Source organism: Marmota monax, unplaced genomic scaffold, assembly GCF_021218885.2.
Source record: "Marmota monax isolate L192 unplaced genomic scaffold, Marmota_monax_Labrador192_F-V1.1 WCK01_AAM20220418_F8-fsc00262, whole genome shotgun sequence".
Taxonomy (NCBI): domain Eukaryota; kingdom Metazoa; phylum Chordata; class Mammalia; order Rodentia; family Sciuridae; genus Marmota; species Marmota monax.
The window spans coordinates 1090602-1108259 of NW_026694427.1; the positions used below are offsets into that span (position 1 = coordinate 1090602).

Here is a 17658-nt window from a genome sequence, read left to right on the forward strand (position 1 = left end):
CTCCTGGCTCTGTGTTCCCTTTCTTTTTTCATCCACTGTGCATAAAATATCCTTCTGTGTGATTCTTTCAATTATTCTCTGCAAAAATAAAATAAGCTCAATGGAGCATTTATATTCTATATTTCTACAGTTCTCAGATTCTATGATGTTTGAATGTCGTAACTTACTGTGACAGCACCATGTGCTCTCTCTCACACTCTATTATCTGTATCTACCCATATGTATATCTATCTATCTAAAATCATTTTAGCTTCTAATGGCTACTGGTATCTTTTCTGTGTTTACAAATGTTTATGCAGATAGATAGATAAATAGATATAGATAGAGATAGTTTGTCTCTCTTTACTCTTTTGATGGGTGCATCACTACAAAAAGAAGGGAAACATGTAACCACAGAAAAGAGACCAATAGCCATTAGAAGCTAAAATGATTCTCTTCCAGAATTTGTGGAAATAGTGTTGCTTTGCTAATACTTTGATATTAATCCTTTGTTTTGATAATAAAAACATCCATGTCTATAAAAGAATGAGTTTCTATTATTTTAAACTGTTATATTTGTGATTATTTCCTTTGGTAGCAATGAGAATCTACGGATATTTTGCAAGTTTAATTGATGATGTGACCAAACTTAATGATGATAAAGTGGTAGGTATCAAATATAAATAGTTGTTGTTCAGGTTGTGTATATATTTGCAAATTATAATTGAAAGCTGCCTATCATATTTTCAGAAAGAGAAACAGTTTGGTAAAGCAAATTCTTCAAGTTTTTCAGTATTTAAATTTTTTTCCTTTAATTTCTTAACTTCTGCTTACTGTAGATGTGACTTTAGGAAGTATTCTATGTTTTATATAACTTCTCACTACTTATTGTTTATAAAATATTTTGTTATAAAATACTTTTGAATACATTTTATATTTTGCAATGTTCAAGTGTAGGGCTGATTCTGACAAACTTTCTTAAAATATTTGTTTTTATTTTTAAAGATTGGAAGATTTCTTTATTGCTTCTGTCATCTACTTAATTGAGAACAGGAAATTTACTGCTTCATGTTTCTTTCACTTCTTTCTCTGAGTGGATGTATTTGTGTCTCTTTAGTGGTCTTGTTATTTTTTGTTTGTTTCTGAATTGTAGGTTTGTGAGATGCTCACCAGTGTTTTTAATATGGTGAAAATAAGATCTTTTTATCTCTTGCTATGTTAATTTTGTTCTTTCCTCAAATGAGTAATGACAGAACTTAAAAAGTAGATATTTTCAAGGTCCTCATAAATGAAGTGTGTAAGAATAGGAAACTTTAGAGAAAATGGAAAAGTCAACAAAGCATATGCACTTGGGCTTCTAAGTAATGTGTATTATGTGGTGAATTTCTGGCTGAATGTTATCTAAAGTGTGTTGTCATTGTGTAGATAAAATTTTGAGAGTGAAGACTTAACTTCACAATGGTCACAAAGAACTGTTTTTCATCTCTGACCTGTTTTAGGTTTTCACCAGGGGTATTAAAGGATCTCTATACTCCATATTGTGTAGTGTTTAGTGACTTTGGAATTCTTGAATTCACTTTCCTAAAAACTTTAGAAAGCTGAGAGCAAAGTATCTTGTAGAACATGCAACAATCAGTACAAAGAATAGTATATCCTGTTAGTTTTACCACAGAGCCTAAGTTTTATAATATATTAGAAATCTTTATTTTGGTACCATTGATTGAACCTAGGTACACTTAAGCACTGAGCTGCATCTTGAGCTCCCACACCTTTTTAATATTTTTATTAGAGACAGTGTTTTGCTGAATGACTTAGAGCCTTGCTAAGTAACAGAGGCAATATTTGTCGTTGTGATCTTCCTGCCTCATCCTCTGAAGTCACTGGAATTATAGGTGTGTATCTCCATGGATAGCATACATTATCAGTCTTCTGATTGATACTTGTTTCTCTTTGATTTCTAATAATCTATGATTATTTTGTACAAAAATTATATGGTGTATTTTGGAATAAATATGTGAACATAAATATTTATAGTAATTGCACAAAGGGTTCACGAAAATAAACAGTATGTGGTAAGTTTTTTAATCTGTATTTAGTTAAATATGTAATATTCACTCTAATTAAGTTGAAATGATAAGATGGAAATTATGATTTTCATAGCAACCAGTAAAAATAAAATATAGTGTCATTGAAATACTAGGAAAGAATATGTTGAGTGGAATAATTACTTATTTAAAATTATTGATGGCCCCACTAGTCCTAATGGTCCAATATAAGAGGTAACTCAAATGTTCTTGAATGTTTATATGAACAATTTGAAGTGCATCCATAAATGACATCTTGCTATGTTACCAAGCCTGTCATTGAACTTGCAATACAGCAGTACCAGACACCTTCAATGTAGGATTATTGGCATGCAACACAACCCATGGCTTAAGAAATTTTCTTTAATAATTGTCTCCTATTAAATTCTTTGATAAAATGATGTGTTTCATGATCAAGACACTTATAACTGTGTCCTGTGCCTGGTGTATTACCAGTAATTTTTAACTGAGTTGATTGGGCAAAAATGACTATCAAAGATCAGTGTATGCAAAGGACATCAATAATACAATACAGGTTCTGTGGTTTAAATAACTGCCTCATAATGGTCCATGTATTAGAGGTCTGTTCCTAAGGTTGTTTTATTTAGTGAAAACATTAGAAGGATAACGCCTATTGGGAATTGTTTAGTTCTTTGTAGAGTATGTATTTGGACCAAATTGTTGACACCTGGTGCAATTTTATGCCATGTGTTCCTGCCATAATGTGCTTACTCACTTCAAACATAAAGCTGTAATACCAATAACATATCAACAAGAATCTCCAGAATTTTTATTTAAAATATGATTTTTTCTATTTGTTAGTTGATTATCACAAGTACTTTTCATAGCTAAAAACAAAACAAAACAAAAAACTGAAAAATTGTGTAGCTAAATTCATGAGCATATATCTTATGTGTCTTTGCAACTCATTTTTTAAAAGATGTTAATTTAAAGTCGTGTTTTTTAGTTTTACTCTAAAAGGTAATTTTTTTTTTCCAATCTTTCAAGAACACTGATGGGTGGGTTTGTCTCCAGGGATATGAATTCCAGGGTTATGGATTACATTATTTTAATGCATTTTTTTTTTCTTTTTAAAATTAAAGAGCCCTTCAAGTGCCGGTACACTTAAGTCAGAATTGGAAACCACTGGTTTCCAGTTAAAAATGCATTAAGTCTCTGTGTTTTCCTTGTGTGCTGTGTGGATTTGTCCACTTCACCCTTTCATGTGGGGGTTTACAGTAAACAGATTTGCCATGTTGAAAAAATTAAAAGGATGATTTTCTTAAATTTTCAGGTATTTACTCAAAGTGTTTGGTGAGGAAGTATTTTTTCAGTAGATCTATCTTGTTCTTTTGCTTTCATATCAAGAGACTGTTTCATAAAAAGAATGTTTAGGTTTAGACTAGGTTCAAAATTATAATAGACTACGAATACCAAAAAAATAAAATAAATAAACTAAGTTGAAGATATACTGTATGTTATGCACATTTTTACTATTATGTCATGGTGAGAAATAAAAATGAATTATTTAGCTTAATTTTCAAAACATAGTCCAAATTGATTTACCCAAATTATACTCTATTTAAAAAAATACTTGAGTGTTCTTGAAAGTATTTGAATAGTAAAAAGTAGTTGGAGATATGCAGCTAAAAAATGTGCTTCTATAGCAGAGGTGTAATTCTTTAGTTCACAGAATCCTACAAAAGTTTTATTTATTTATTTATTTATTTTTGGTGCTGGGAATTTATCCCAGGGTCTTTTGCATTCAAGGCAAGCATTATCAATTGAACTATATTAAGAGCCATAGAAATGTAGCATGACTATATAATCTAGAAAAATCTTTTGAGTTTTTGAGACAGTTTTGTTTCTGAGTTCAAAACCTGAATAGACTCTTACTACCTGTAGTATTGTAAAATTGTATTAATTTACAATAGACATGCAAATATTTTCTAAAAGTAAAGAAAAAAAAGATTATAAAATGCAAAAATATCTCCAGTTCCATATACTTCCCTGTATCCCAGTAAATTGGCAATTCTCTGTTATAGCTCTCCTTATCAAGAGGTAGTATATCTTTGCCAATATGTGAATAAAAAGTATGTCTATTATATTACATCCAGTAGAAGAGAGTAAATATAGAAACGTACTGGTATTCTGCTTAGACCTAAAGTGTGTTGAATTCTTCCAGTTTTTATCTTTGTAAACTTCATCATCTTAAGAAGAAGAAGAAGCTCATATTAGGCTTATAAAGGAGAAGAGACCATGTGGATGAGAATGAAAAGACCAAAATGGACAGTCATCTCTCTTCCAGGAACAGGGTAACCATGTCAAATAGCAGAGCATACACATGTAAAATTTCTGCTAAAATCAGAATAGCTCAGATAAGTCAATATAATTTTGGCTTACTCAAAAACTGTTCATTTGAATCATGAATTAGTAAGTTTTCTTGTAGTTTATAATACTTGATAGCTTAAAATACATTTAATAGAAACAGGAAGCCAGAATTCAAAACATAATAATTTCAAATTAACTGTATAGATTTATGCATGGAAGGAGCACTGAATTTATTTTTCTTGATTTAATGTTAAAAGATCTATAAAATAATTTTGAGTAATGCCAAAATGCATATAGACATGAAAATGTTATTAGTACTTTAACTCACAGCATACTCTACAAAAAAAGATAAGCCAGACAACCATAGCTGGATCACTAGGATGAAGGCCCAATTGAAAAATTAAAAAAAAAATAATAATCTTTTTGTTCACAACTAAAAAGTATATACAGACATGAAGATATATGAGGACACTTCCCCCTGGATTTGCATCATCAGTTGTTTGCTCTTTAATATATGAAAAGTTATTATAACAGTTATCATTTTGAAAGAATGGCCGGCTTTAGGCATCTCTCATAGCAGCCTCCTGAGTCTAAAAATATTATTTCTTATTTGATTTAAAGGAGAAATATTCTTAAGGAAAACATGTTTTCTCAACTCTGATAAGAAAGGAGGGTTTCAGTCATTCAATTTTTTTGCAGTGTAGGGAACCTCAGCACTCAATATATACTTTTGATGTGGCAGCCATTTGCCATATGTGGCTAATGAGTTCTTGGAATATGGCAGGTCTAACTTGAGAAGTATTAGAAGTGGAAAGAAGTGTGAGATTTGAAAGTTTAATGAAAAATACATGTAGTTAGCTAAGAATTTTCGTTGTTTCTATATTAGAATAATAAAATTATGGATATATTGGTTTAAAATAAAAATATTTTCCTAGTAATTATAATTTTATGTAATAAAAATTTTAAATTATTTTATATCTTAAATTATTGTATAGTACAAATTATTGTAATTTATAAATTATAAGAATTTATAGGAAGAAATGAAAAACAATAACCAAAACCATCAGTGGGAAGTGCCTCTATAAAGACAGAGGGCGGGGGGAAAGCTAACCATGGAGAAACAAACTAAATTAAAAAAAAAAAAAGAAGATAAATAATCAAACATGGCTGGAAGTACAAACCATATATCAATAGTAACTCTAAACATTAATGGCTTAAACTCTCCAATAAAGCGACATAGGCTGGTAACATGGATTAAAAAAACAAATCCAACAATATGCTGCCTCTAGGAGACACATCTGATTGGAAAAGACATACACAGGCTGAAGGTGAAAGATTGGGAAAAAATATACCATGCACACAGTCCTCGTAAGCAAGCAGGGGTGGCCATCCTCATATCGAATAAAATTGACTTCAAGACTAAATTAATCAAAAGGGATAAGGAAGGACATTATATACTGTTAAAAGGAACCATTCACCAACAAGACATAACAATTATCAATATTTATGCACCAAATAATGGTGCTGCGACGTTCATAAAACAAATTCTCCTCAAGTTCAAGAATCAAATAGACCACAACAGAATAATTATGGGTGACTTCAACACACCTCTCTCACAATTGGACAGATCCTCCAAACAAAAGCTGAATAAAGAAACTATAGAACTCAATATCACAATCAACAACCTAGACTTAACTGACATATATAGAATATATCAACCATCATCAAGTGGATATACTTTTTTCTCAGCAGCACATGGATCCTCCTCAAAAATAGACCATATATTATGCCATAGGGCAACCCTCAGTAAATATACAGGGGTGGAGATAATCCCATGCATTTTATCTGATCATAATGGAATGAAACTGGAAATCAATGATAAAAGACGGAAGGAAAAATCCTACATCACATGGAAAATGAACAATATGTTACTGAATGATCAATGGGTTACAGAAGACATAAAGGAAGAAATCAAAAAATTCTTAGAGATAAATGAAAATACAGACACAACATATCGGAATCTATGGGACACAATGAAAGCAGTTTTAAGAGGGAAATTCATCGCTTGGAGGTCATTCCTCAAAAAAAGGAAAAACCAACAAATAAATGAGCTCACACTTCATCTCAAAGCCCTAGAAAAGGAAGAGCAAAACAACAGCAAATGCAGCAGAACGCAAGAAATAATTAAAATCAGAGCGGAAATCAATGAAATTGAAACAAAAGAAACTATTGAAAAAATTAACAAAACTAAAAGTTGGTTCTTTGAAAAAATAAATAAGATCGACAGACCCTTAGCCATGCTAACGAAGAGAAGAAGAGAGAGAACTCAAATCACTAACATACGGGATGAAAAAGGCAATATCACAACAGACACTACAGAAATACAGAAGACAATTAGAAATTATTTTGAAAACCTATATTCCAATAAAATAGAAGATAGTGAAGACATTGATAAATTCCTTAAGTCATATGATTTGCCCAGACTGAGTCAGGAGGATACTCACAACTTAAACAGACCAATAACAATAGATGAAATAGAAGAAGCAATCAAAAGACTTCCAACCAAGAAAAGCCCAGGACCGGATGGGTATACAGCGGAGTTTTACAAAACCTTTAAGGAAGAATTAATACCAATACTTTTCAAGTTATTTCAGGAAATAGAAAAAGAAGGAGCTCTGCCAAATTCATTCTATGAGGCCAACATCACCCTGATTCCGAAACCAGACAAAGACACCTCAAAGAAAGAAAACTACAGACCAATATCTCTGATGAACCTAGATGCAAAAATCCTCAATAAAATTCTGGCGAATCGGATACAAAGGCACATCAAAAAAATTGTGCACCATGATCAAGTAGGATTCATCCCTGGGATGCAAGGATGGTTCAATATACGGAAATCAATAAATGTTATTCACCACATCAATAGACTTAAAAATAAGAACCATATGATCATCTCAATAGACGCAGAAAAAGCATTTGACAAAGTACAGCATCCCTTTATGTTCAAAACATTAGAAAAACTAGGGATAACAGGAACTTACCTCGACATTATAAAAGCTATCTATGCTAAGCCTCAGGCTAGCATCATTCTCAATGGAGAAAAATTGAAGGCATTCCCCCTAAAATCTGGAACAAGACAGGGATGCCCTCTCTCACCACTTCTATTCAATATAGTTCTCGAAACACTGGCCAGAGCAATTAGACAGACGAAAGAAATTAAAGGCATAAAAATAGGAAAGGAAGAACTTAAATTATCACTATTTGCAGATGACATGATTCTATACCTAGAAGACCCAAAAGGGTCTACAAAAAAACTACTAGAACTAATAAATGAATTCAGCAAAGTGGCAGGATATAAAATCAACACGCATAAATCAAAGGCATTTCTGTATATCAGCGACAAAACTTCTGAAACGGAAATGAGGAAAAACACTCCATTCACAATATCCTCAAAAAAAATAAAATACTTGGGAATCAACCTAACAAAACAGGTGAAAGATTTATATAATGAAAACTACAAAACCCTAAAAAGAGAAGTAGAAGAAGATCTTAGAAGATGGAAAAATATACCCTGTTCATGGATAGGCAGAACTAACATCATCAAAATGGCGATATTACCAAAAGTTCTCTATAGGTTTAATGCAATGCCAATCAAAATCCCAACGGCGTTTCTTGTAGAAATGGATAAAGCAATCATGAAATTCATATGGAAAAATAAAAGACCCAGAATAGCAAAAGCAATTCTAAGCAGGAAGTGTGAATCAGGCGGTATAGCGATACCAGACTTAAAACTATATTACAGAGCAATAGTAACAAAAACAGCATGGTACTGGTACCAAAACAGGCGGGTGGACCAATGGTACAGAATAGAGGACACAGAGACTAATCCACAAAGCTACAACTATCTTATATTTGATAAAGGAGCTAAAAGCATGCAATGGAGGGAGGATAGCATCTTCAACAAATGGTGCTGGGAAAACTGGAAATCCATATGCAACAAAATGAAACTGAATCCCCTCCTCTCGCCATGCACAAAAGTTAACTCAAAGTGGATCAAGGAGCTAGATATCAAATCAGAGACTCTGCGTCTGATAGAAGAAAAAGTTGGCTCCCATCTACATATTGTAGGGTCGGGCTCCAAATTCCTTAATAGGACACCCATAGCACAAAAGTTGATAACAAAAATCAACAAATGGGACTTACTTAAACTGAAAAGTTTTCTCTCAGCAAGAGAAACAATAAAAGAGGTAAATAGGGAGCCTACAACATGGGAACAAATTTTTACTCCTCACCCTTCAGATAGAGCCCTAATATCCAGAGTATACAAAGAACTCAAAAAATTAAACAATAAGAAAACAAATAACCCAGTCAACAAATGGGCCAAGGACCTGAACAGACACTTCTCAGAGAAGGACATACAATCAATCAACAAGTATATGAAAAAATGCTCACCATCTCTAGCAGTCAGAGAAATGCAAATCAAAACCACCCTAAGATACCATCTCACTCCAGTAAGATTGGCAGCCATTATGAAGTCAAACAACAACAAGTGCTGGAGAGGATGTGGGGAAAAGGGTACTCTTGTACATTGTTGGTGGGACTGTAAACTGGTGCGGCCAATCTGGAAAACAGTATGGAGACTCCTGGGAAAGCTGGGAATGGAACCACCATTTGACCCAGCTATTGCCCTTCTTGGACTTTTCCCTGAAGACCTTAAAAGAGCGTACTACAGGGATACTGCTACATCGATGTTCATAGCAGCACAATTCACAATTGCTAGACTGTGGAACCAACCCAGATGCCCTTCAGATTATGCTTAGTGAAGCAACCAATCCCTAAAAAACAAATACCAAATGTCTTCTTTTATATAATGAGAGCAACTAAGAACAGAGCTTGGAGGAAGAGCAGGAAGAAAAGATTAACATTAAACAGATACATGAGGTGGGATGGAAAGGGAGACAAAAGGGAAATTGCATGGTAATGGAGGGAGACCCTCATTGTTATACAAAATTACATACAAGAGGTTGTGAGGGGAATGGGAAAATAAACAAGGAGAGATATGAATTACAGTGGATGGGGTAGAGAGAGAAGATGGGAGGGGAGGGAGGGGGGATGGTAGAGGATAGGAAAGGTAGCAGAATACAACAGTTACTAATAGGGCATTATGTAAAAATGTGGATGTGTAACCGATGTGATTCTGCAATCTGTATTTGGGGTAAAATTGGGAGTTCATAACCAACTTGAATCTAATGTATGAAATATGATATGTCAAGAGCTTTATAATGTTTTGAACAACCAATAAAAAAATTAAAAAAAAAATAAAATAAAGATTTTAAGTCAAAAAAAAAGAATTTATAGACATTTATTTATAAATTATTATAATTATTTATTTGTTTTACTTGTGACATCTAAAAGCTCAGTTATACATATTTATCATTTTATTTTTTCAACTATGCATGATGCTATAGAAGATTATCTACTTTTTCTAAAATCTAGATGCATCAAAATTCCTGAACAAGAGCTGAGTGTGTTGTTGCATACCTGTAATGCTGGTGATTCAGAAAACTAAAGAAAGTTAATCACAAGCTTAGGGTCAGCCTCAAAGACTTAGTGAGATTTTGGCAAAAAAAAAAAAAAAAAAGAAAGAAAACAACTGGAGATGATCCTCAGTGATTCATCACTGGGTGTATCCCTGGAACCAACCAACCAAACAAACAAGCAAGCCTCATTTAGACAGAGTACGAAGGTTTTGAAACCGAAATATGTAAAGTAATTCTCACTATATTATTTTCACTTGTCAATCTGTTATTGGCATTATTGTCACTGATAATTGATGTGACATTATATTCAACATTAAATATGTATGTCCTGTTCTATGGCCAGGTCTTCTAGGACATAAAAGGCTCTGTCTGAGAAGGAATATAATTAATATTTCATTATTTTGGGGTCCTAAAGCTTTAGTTGAAATTGTTTCACCTGGCACTCAGAGGAGTCTGATGTTGGTATTTTCTCTATGCAGGTAAAAATTATTCAATCAGAACTGATTGGGGTAATAATTATTAAATCAGAGCAACAACCAAAGAATAGAGGGTAGGCTTCAAAATCTGGGAGAAAATTCATCTCTGTCTCAGGCAAATCTCTTGATCCATCTCCAGGTTTTGTGATGCCTGGGTGGCTCTGTCACAGGCCTTTTCCCTCTGACTCTCAGGGTTTAGAGTATTTTTATTTTTTTAATATTTATTTATGTATCTTTAGTTGTAGGTGGATAAATTAGTTTGTTTTTATGTGGTGCCGAGGATCGAACCCATTGCCTCATGCATGCTAGGCAAGTAGTCTACCAGAGCCACCACCGCAGGCCCTTGAGTATTTTTAAAAATGATAAGTCTGCAGGGCTTGACATTATGAAGCAGAAGAAAGGGGTTGAGTAAAAGTAGTCCGAACTAATTTTGAGAACCTAGGCTTTCCTGAGGTCACCTTTGTAATCTTTTAACCCTACTCTAAATTTGATAAAGCTCAATATACTGCCACCTCTGGCCCTAAGAATGGGGTTGACAGTGAGGATTCTAAATTTTGTCCTGCTCCAGATTGGTGACCTCTTCCTGGCCTGAAAGTAACTCTGTGTTTTCTTGCCTACACCCCTTCAGAGTGGATGTTATAGACAGGATCAGAACATGAGAATTTTGACTCATGTAAATAATGCATATTTGGGAGGAGCTGTGGTCCAAGGAATTTTCAGTTTCTCTTTCCTTACCAGGTGGCACTCACTTTTTTAAGTGCATTTTCCAAATGTGTGGTAAGCATGATTTTCCTAAATGTCATCTTTTCTAAGCGAATTCACTATATTATGAAGTATGGTTCCCTGAAACATTTCAAATATCACATAGTTTTAATTCATCTTTTCCTTGGTTTTGGATGGAATTTTTAAAAGTGAGTGAGTGCATATATGCATGTATATGGTTGTACTTTTACATGAGAGGAACATAGGGTTATAACATGAAAAAGTATTTATACCTAATGCTGTGTGTGAAGATGCATGTTCATAGTCTCAGCATTTTAGTAGGCTGAAGCAAGAGGATCAATATATTGAGAATAAAAAATAAAAAGGGGAGGGGGATGTTACTCAGTGTGTAGACACTGCTGAGTTTAATATTTAGTATTAAAATTTTAAAAAAATCTTTGAATCTTTTGTTTATTTTTCTTTTATAAGCATAGATAGCAAGTTTGGGGTCCCCTTAAGAAACTTTAGAGTATGATGTCTCCTAAGTATCTGCCATGTCTTTGAGTGGCCATGGTGTAAAAATTACATGAAGCTAACCCAAGGTGCCCACAGCTCCCATGTTGAATTACCTAGAGAATACCAACCTGGGTGTAATCCTCTCTTCCTACAGAGTACCTTGTGGTCAGGGAATGGAGCATCTTGTTGGACTAGATGAATACTCTAGATACTCTAGAGATTACAGAAATATCTTTTATAGGATTCATGTAAACATCAAATATTGGAATATTAATATTATTTTCCCCAAATGTTAGGTTCAGCTCCACAGAAATACATTGCTGCTCAGATCCATTGATTTTGTAACTGAAAAGAAAGGCAAATATGAGTTTTGACTTCCATTTTCTTACTCATCTAGGGAAGATTTTTTATAATGTGCCAGAATTTGAAAGGAGAATAAACTGTAGCAAGGATTTAGGAAAAAAAAAAATCCTACTGTGTTTGTGCAGATATCTTCAAGGAAAAACTCACTATATGCTAATTGGAAGACATAATGTACTGCCTCATGTTTGGGGTGGTAACTAAATATTTAAGTAAATTCTATATGGATTGAGCATCTCTCACTTATTCTAATATTTTTATTACATATAAAATGTAATTTGTCACTAATATTTGAAAGGTTTAAAAAAAAGTTTCCAAAGAGAAAAGATAGAGTTAAATTTCAAATAAAATTGTATTCAAACCAAGGTAATTTTTTGAGCCTGTAAAAGAACATCATTGAAGGTTAAGTAAGATCTTAGTTGTGTCTATGGCTATAATTTTCCTTGCTGTGGAGCTATTTCTAGAATTTCAGGTTAGAAAAATATGGATGCATCCAAAATCTTAGGCTGTCAAGGTTTTTTTTTTTTTTTTTTTTTTTTTTTTTTTTTTTTTTTTTTTTAATGAAGAAATAGCAAATAAATAAGGTGAAAGGAAAATGGACCAAAGGAGGTTAGAAAATTCATAAAATTCTGGGCATATTAGGCCATGCCAGTAATCACAACAACCTGGAGGTTGAAAAAGAAAGATCAAACCTGAAGCTTAGTGTTGCAACTTAATGAGACACTGTCTCAAAAAAAAAGAAAAAAGAAAAAAAATTAAAAGGCCTATAATATATCTTAGTTGTAGAATGCCCCCTTACCAAAAAATAAATCAAAATTCCAGATGAAGTATCCTTTACCCTGAAGCCAACAAATACTTAGGAGTTTTAAGAAAATTGCGTGTATGTTGTTTTGGGCTGAACATGAGATGGCTTAATGTTCTAAGGGTTTCACCTAAAGGAGAGACTTACGATTCCTTTTTTTTAAAAACAAATATTTTGTTCTTACCCCTGAATATAAAAGTGTTCACTTATTTTTCTTTTATGGCAAACAATGGGAATATTCTGATTGAGTTTCTGAACCAGCATATTTAAAATAGTGAGGATCTTCTAAATCATATTGGGAAGGGAGCTCTTCTGTAGCATAGCAGAAAAATTGGAGGTAATATCTTCAACCGATTATTTCCTAAAATGGCCTATAAGGTATGCCATTTTCATCGGACATTTTTTTATATTCTATGCAAGGTTTCAATTGTCAACTTCCCTATTTATATAAATAATAAGAAGCTGGTATACATAAGTGTGTTCTTTTTTTATCAGAATAAGTAACTTGTGTGTGTGTAGATGTAGAGACCCCTAATTTATAGGAAATTAATCATAAATATAAATATTATTCTATTCTGGGACTTGAAACTGGCACTTCATTTAGGAAAATTTTATAGGCATAACACCAACCTTGTGGGATATGTACTAGATGTTATCAGAATTGAATTATTAGACTACTAATTGTTGAAATATTGGTTGTTGTTTGCACATTTGGTCTCAAAAGTGGTTGCAGAGTCAGGAGTCATGGCACACACCTGTAATCACAGTGATGTGGAAAAATGAGATAGGAAGAAAGTAAATTTGAGTCTAATTTCAGTAATATAGAGACCCTAAGCAACTTTTTAAGCCCATTTATCACAATTAAAAAAAAAAATTCTTGAAATGCATTTCAGGGGTACAGAGCTCCTGGGATAAATCTGTAATTAAAAAAAATAATAATGCTGTTTTAGAAGAAAGACATCACACAGAATGTTAAACTAACTTCATGTATGTGTTGGTTCACTAGTGATAAGTGAGAACCTGGAAAAAGGTGTATTTCCATGTGGTCAGGGAGGCATTTAGGGTGCCAGAACCTTTCAGAATTTTTTTTTTCTTAACTGCTTAGTATTCTCTCACTTTCTACTTTGAAATGAGCCAGGTGAGGATACAGTTTCACCGTGAGAGTGGTTTTACAAATCTGGGAATGTTAAACCTGATGTGTCAGTTTCCTTATGAACTGAGAGATTAACAGTCTGTTCACTTAATTTGCTTTTTTATTTTTATTTTTTGTTATAACTTTGTTCCATGTAGTTCAAGTTGACCCAAGTACCTAAGTGTTTTGTAATAGTTTGATAGTTAAAAATTTTATTCTATTGTTTTAGAAGTGAGTTGTGATATTGTGGTCTGCAGAAGTAAAAGTATTTTTTTTTTAAATATCATATAGATTTATGGTATGTTTAAATAATGAGAAGATAGACAACTTTGGAGGTAACCATTCAAATAAATATGTGGACAATTGAAAATTTTGGTGTGTCTTTAGTGATCTCTTATATCTTCAACATGCTAAGGTGACCACTGTTGTATAAGTATACTTATAATTTTTCTAAGTATGTTTCAAGTATCATTGCTTTGTTTGGTTGTGCTTCTTTTGAATATTCAATAACTAATTGCAACTACTATTTATCCTTTGGAATTATGTTGGATTTTTTTTCACTTTTTTGCTTCAGTGTTTTGCTCCTCATGTGCTGTTCTCTGGGTTTCATTATACCAAATTTGTCCACCAATTTTACTGCTTATAACAAATTATTGGTGCTGGGGTTATAGCTCAGTTGGTAGAGTGCTTACCTTTCATGCACAAGGCCCTGTGTTTAATCCACAGCACCATAAAAAAAAAAGTATCTTATTGAACGGTTGACATCACTACCATATGTGAAAACCACCTCTTTTAACTCTCATTAAAATTTTTCTGAAGTTAAATACTATGTCATGAATCATATGGTTTATGTGATGTGTATTTATTCATTTTTACTTCAGGAACCATTGACATTAAGGGATGTGGTCATTGATTTTTCAGAAGAGGAATGGAAATGCCTGGACCCTTCTCAGCAGACTTTATATGGAGATGTGATGTTAGAGATCTGTAGACACCTACTCTTTATTGGTGAGCCTAAATTTTATTCAGAACATCTAATTCAAAACCAATATTTAATTTTTTAACTGTATAGAGTATCTTATGCCAGCTTCTATTTTGCATGAAAAAGTTTTAGTTTCTTGTTTTTTAGGACAAAGATTGGGCATTTGTTTATGTAGAAAAAAAAAGTGTTAAATATTTTTCTTTATGTTTAATTTATCATTTCTAATTAGTTCTCACAATGTAGAGAATAAAAGTGGTTTCAAAGTATTTTAGTGTTTTTATCTGGATAAAATGGTTTGGAAAATGATTGTGTAGAATCTTATAGGGTGTTTTCTCTTTATTTTTTCCTATGGAGGAAAATATTAAAAAGACTTATGTATTTATCAAGAAAATAACAAAATGTGACATATTCCATTTTCCATCAAAAACATCTTTCTGTCTATAATTTATCCTTGGTCACCTTTCTTTCCCCCAAAGAAATAACCTTGCGATTTGAAGAGAAAATTGACAGCAGACATATATCAAAGTGGGTAGAAATCAATGAAGCAAAGAATACAGATAAGAGGTTCAAATGTCAAAGAGGAATTCACATTTAAAAATGTTAATTGATAAGCTAAAATCTGACACAAAAAATTAATTTTTTCAAGCGTAGGTTTATTTCTGTTGCAATAATTAAAGAGCATTCAATGCTCTATGTTTATCATGCATATCAATTATTTAAGTTCCTTCTTGTTCTCCAGTGATCTCCCTTCTCCCTACACTCAAATAAACAAAGCATTTGTTTAAAAAAAAAAAAAAAGACAGAGTCAAAATGCAGGAAAGGTGGCATAATGGCAAGGAGGCCAAGCTGCCTCATATAAATAGGTTAATTTAGTTCATTGGCATCACTACTACATATTATTCATTTTATTACTAGGCAGGTTAGCAACTTATCAGCATTATGCACCTTATTCCTCAGTTATATACTAAATTGTAATGTGCAATGTTAGGAGTTTTGTGTAGCTCTCAAGAAAGTCCATTGTATAAACTTAATGTTATGTGGACAGTTTTAGGCTCAGTGAAACATTGTGCTTATCTATAAAGAGAGTTCTTTTATTCCCAGGAGCTGTGTGCCAGAGATTATATTTGAGGCTGATAACACTCTAGTGCAGAGCATTTTCAAGCAGGGAATTGCCATAGCAGCTTAACATTGCACATGTATTTTATTATTTTACTAGTTCCTGGGGAAATTGCAGGGCATTCTAAGGGTGGGAAACAGAGTGCCTATTACCCTGGGAGTTTTCTCTCCAGAGGAATGCTTCACTGTATATTTCCACAATCAGAATCCCTACAGAGTATTTCACAATGCCTGTGAGGATATTTACGACCTGACATTTATTGGAATTTGGGGGATCCCTAGAAAACTTGGTCATTTTCAAATATATCTAGGTAAAACCATTGTAATATATTAGAATTATAGTAGAGTTTCTTTAATATAATTTAAATATTTAAATATTCTTTAATATAATTTAAATATTCAGATCTTTATATGAATGCTTATACTAGATATTCTGTGAATTTTTTTTCTGCCATGTAATAAATAGCAGTATTTCATAATACCTGCTCCTAATGGTTATGCAAGTATAGCTGATCAATGTGGTTTAAAGAAGAATTTTCAGGGATGAGGCTGTAGTTTAGTGGCAGAGGGCTTTCCTCACATATGTGCGGTACTGTGTTTAATCCTTAGCACTACATAAAAATAAACAGATATAATAAATGTATTCTGTCCACCTATCACTACAAAAAATGTAAAAAGAAATATTTCTATTGTAATATAATTATCCAGAATTTTGTGGGTTACATTTTTCTAATTCTTTTTTTTTTTGTTTTTTTGTTTTTTCCAGTTTCACTCTATAGAGAGCTTCAGTGTTGTTCATTAGGTTTTCTCACATCCATGATATTGTTTTTATTTCTATACCTATATGTTATATTTGAATAGAAATTATCATGATTTGTCACTTTAGGAAAACATTAGTTGAAGTTAAACTGCACGTAAACCATGTTCCAATTTTCAATCAAGTTTTCTATGATTTATCTTACATATATAAATATTAACCCCTTTTATATATGATTTTATATAGTACATTGATTGTTTATACTCAGTTCTTGTGCTTAATCATATAATGTATTTAAGTTTATATATTTATACACACACACACACACACACTGTGGAATGAACTCTTATAATACTGAGCTACATCATCATCCCCTTTTGACTTTTAGTTTACAATAGACTCTTGCTAAGTTTCTGAAGCTGAAATTCTATTTCCATGCCTCAGCCTTTCTTCCAAGTTGCTAGAATTAATGGCATATTCATTATCTCTCTCTATATGAATCTGTTCTTTTGTCTAGGAGTAAGACTTTAGTATTTTAAAGGTACCATAAAGATGTTTCCAATTCTGTTTATCTTTTATGTATTTGTCAAATTTTTAATTTTGATAAAAACTGTATACTGTATAACTTTCCTGAACTTACTGTCTTATATATTTTGAATTTACTGCTCAGTAGTATTCATATAAATTGTTTTGTAAGATTTTTTTTTCTAGAATGTATGTATCACATAAAAAGTAAGTTTATTTTTCCTCCAAACAAGTGATCCTTTGTCTCACCTTTTCATCCCTGATGCCATTCTTTTTGGTGTCTATATTTGGCTACAATAGATATCTCTCATACATAGAATTACCTGGTATTTGTTATTTTTATTGGTATTACTATT

The 17658-nt window shown here is 32.5% G+C and overlaps 1 protein-coding gene across 1 annotated transcript in view; it reads left to right on the forward strand.

Moving 5' to 3' along the window:
• LOC124109648 (zinc finger protein 420-like) overlaps nucleotides 1-17658 on the forward strand; it is a 91549-nt gene that overhangs the window by 62969 nt on the left and 10922 nt on the right. Inside the window, exon 4 of the mRNA XM_058570746.1 lies at nucleotides 14804-14930. Within this exon, the coding sequence (XP_058426729.1) occupies nucleotides 14804-14930 (127 nt within the window). The remainder of the gene's footprint in view (nucleotides 1-14803; nucleotides 14931-17658) is intronic.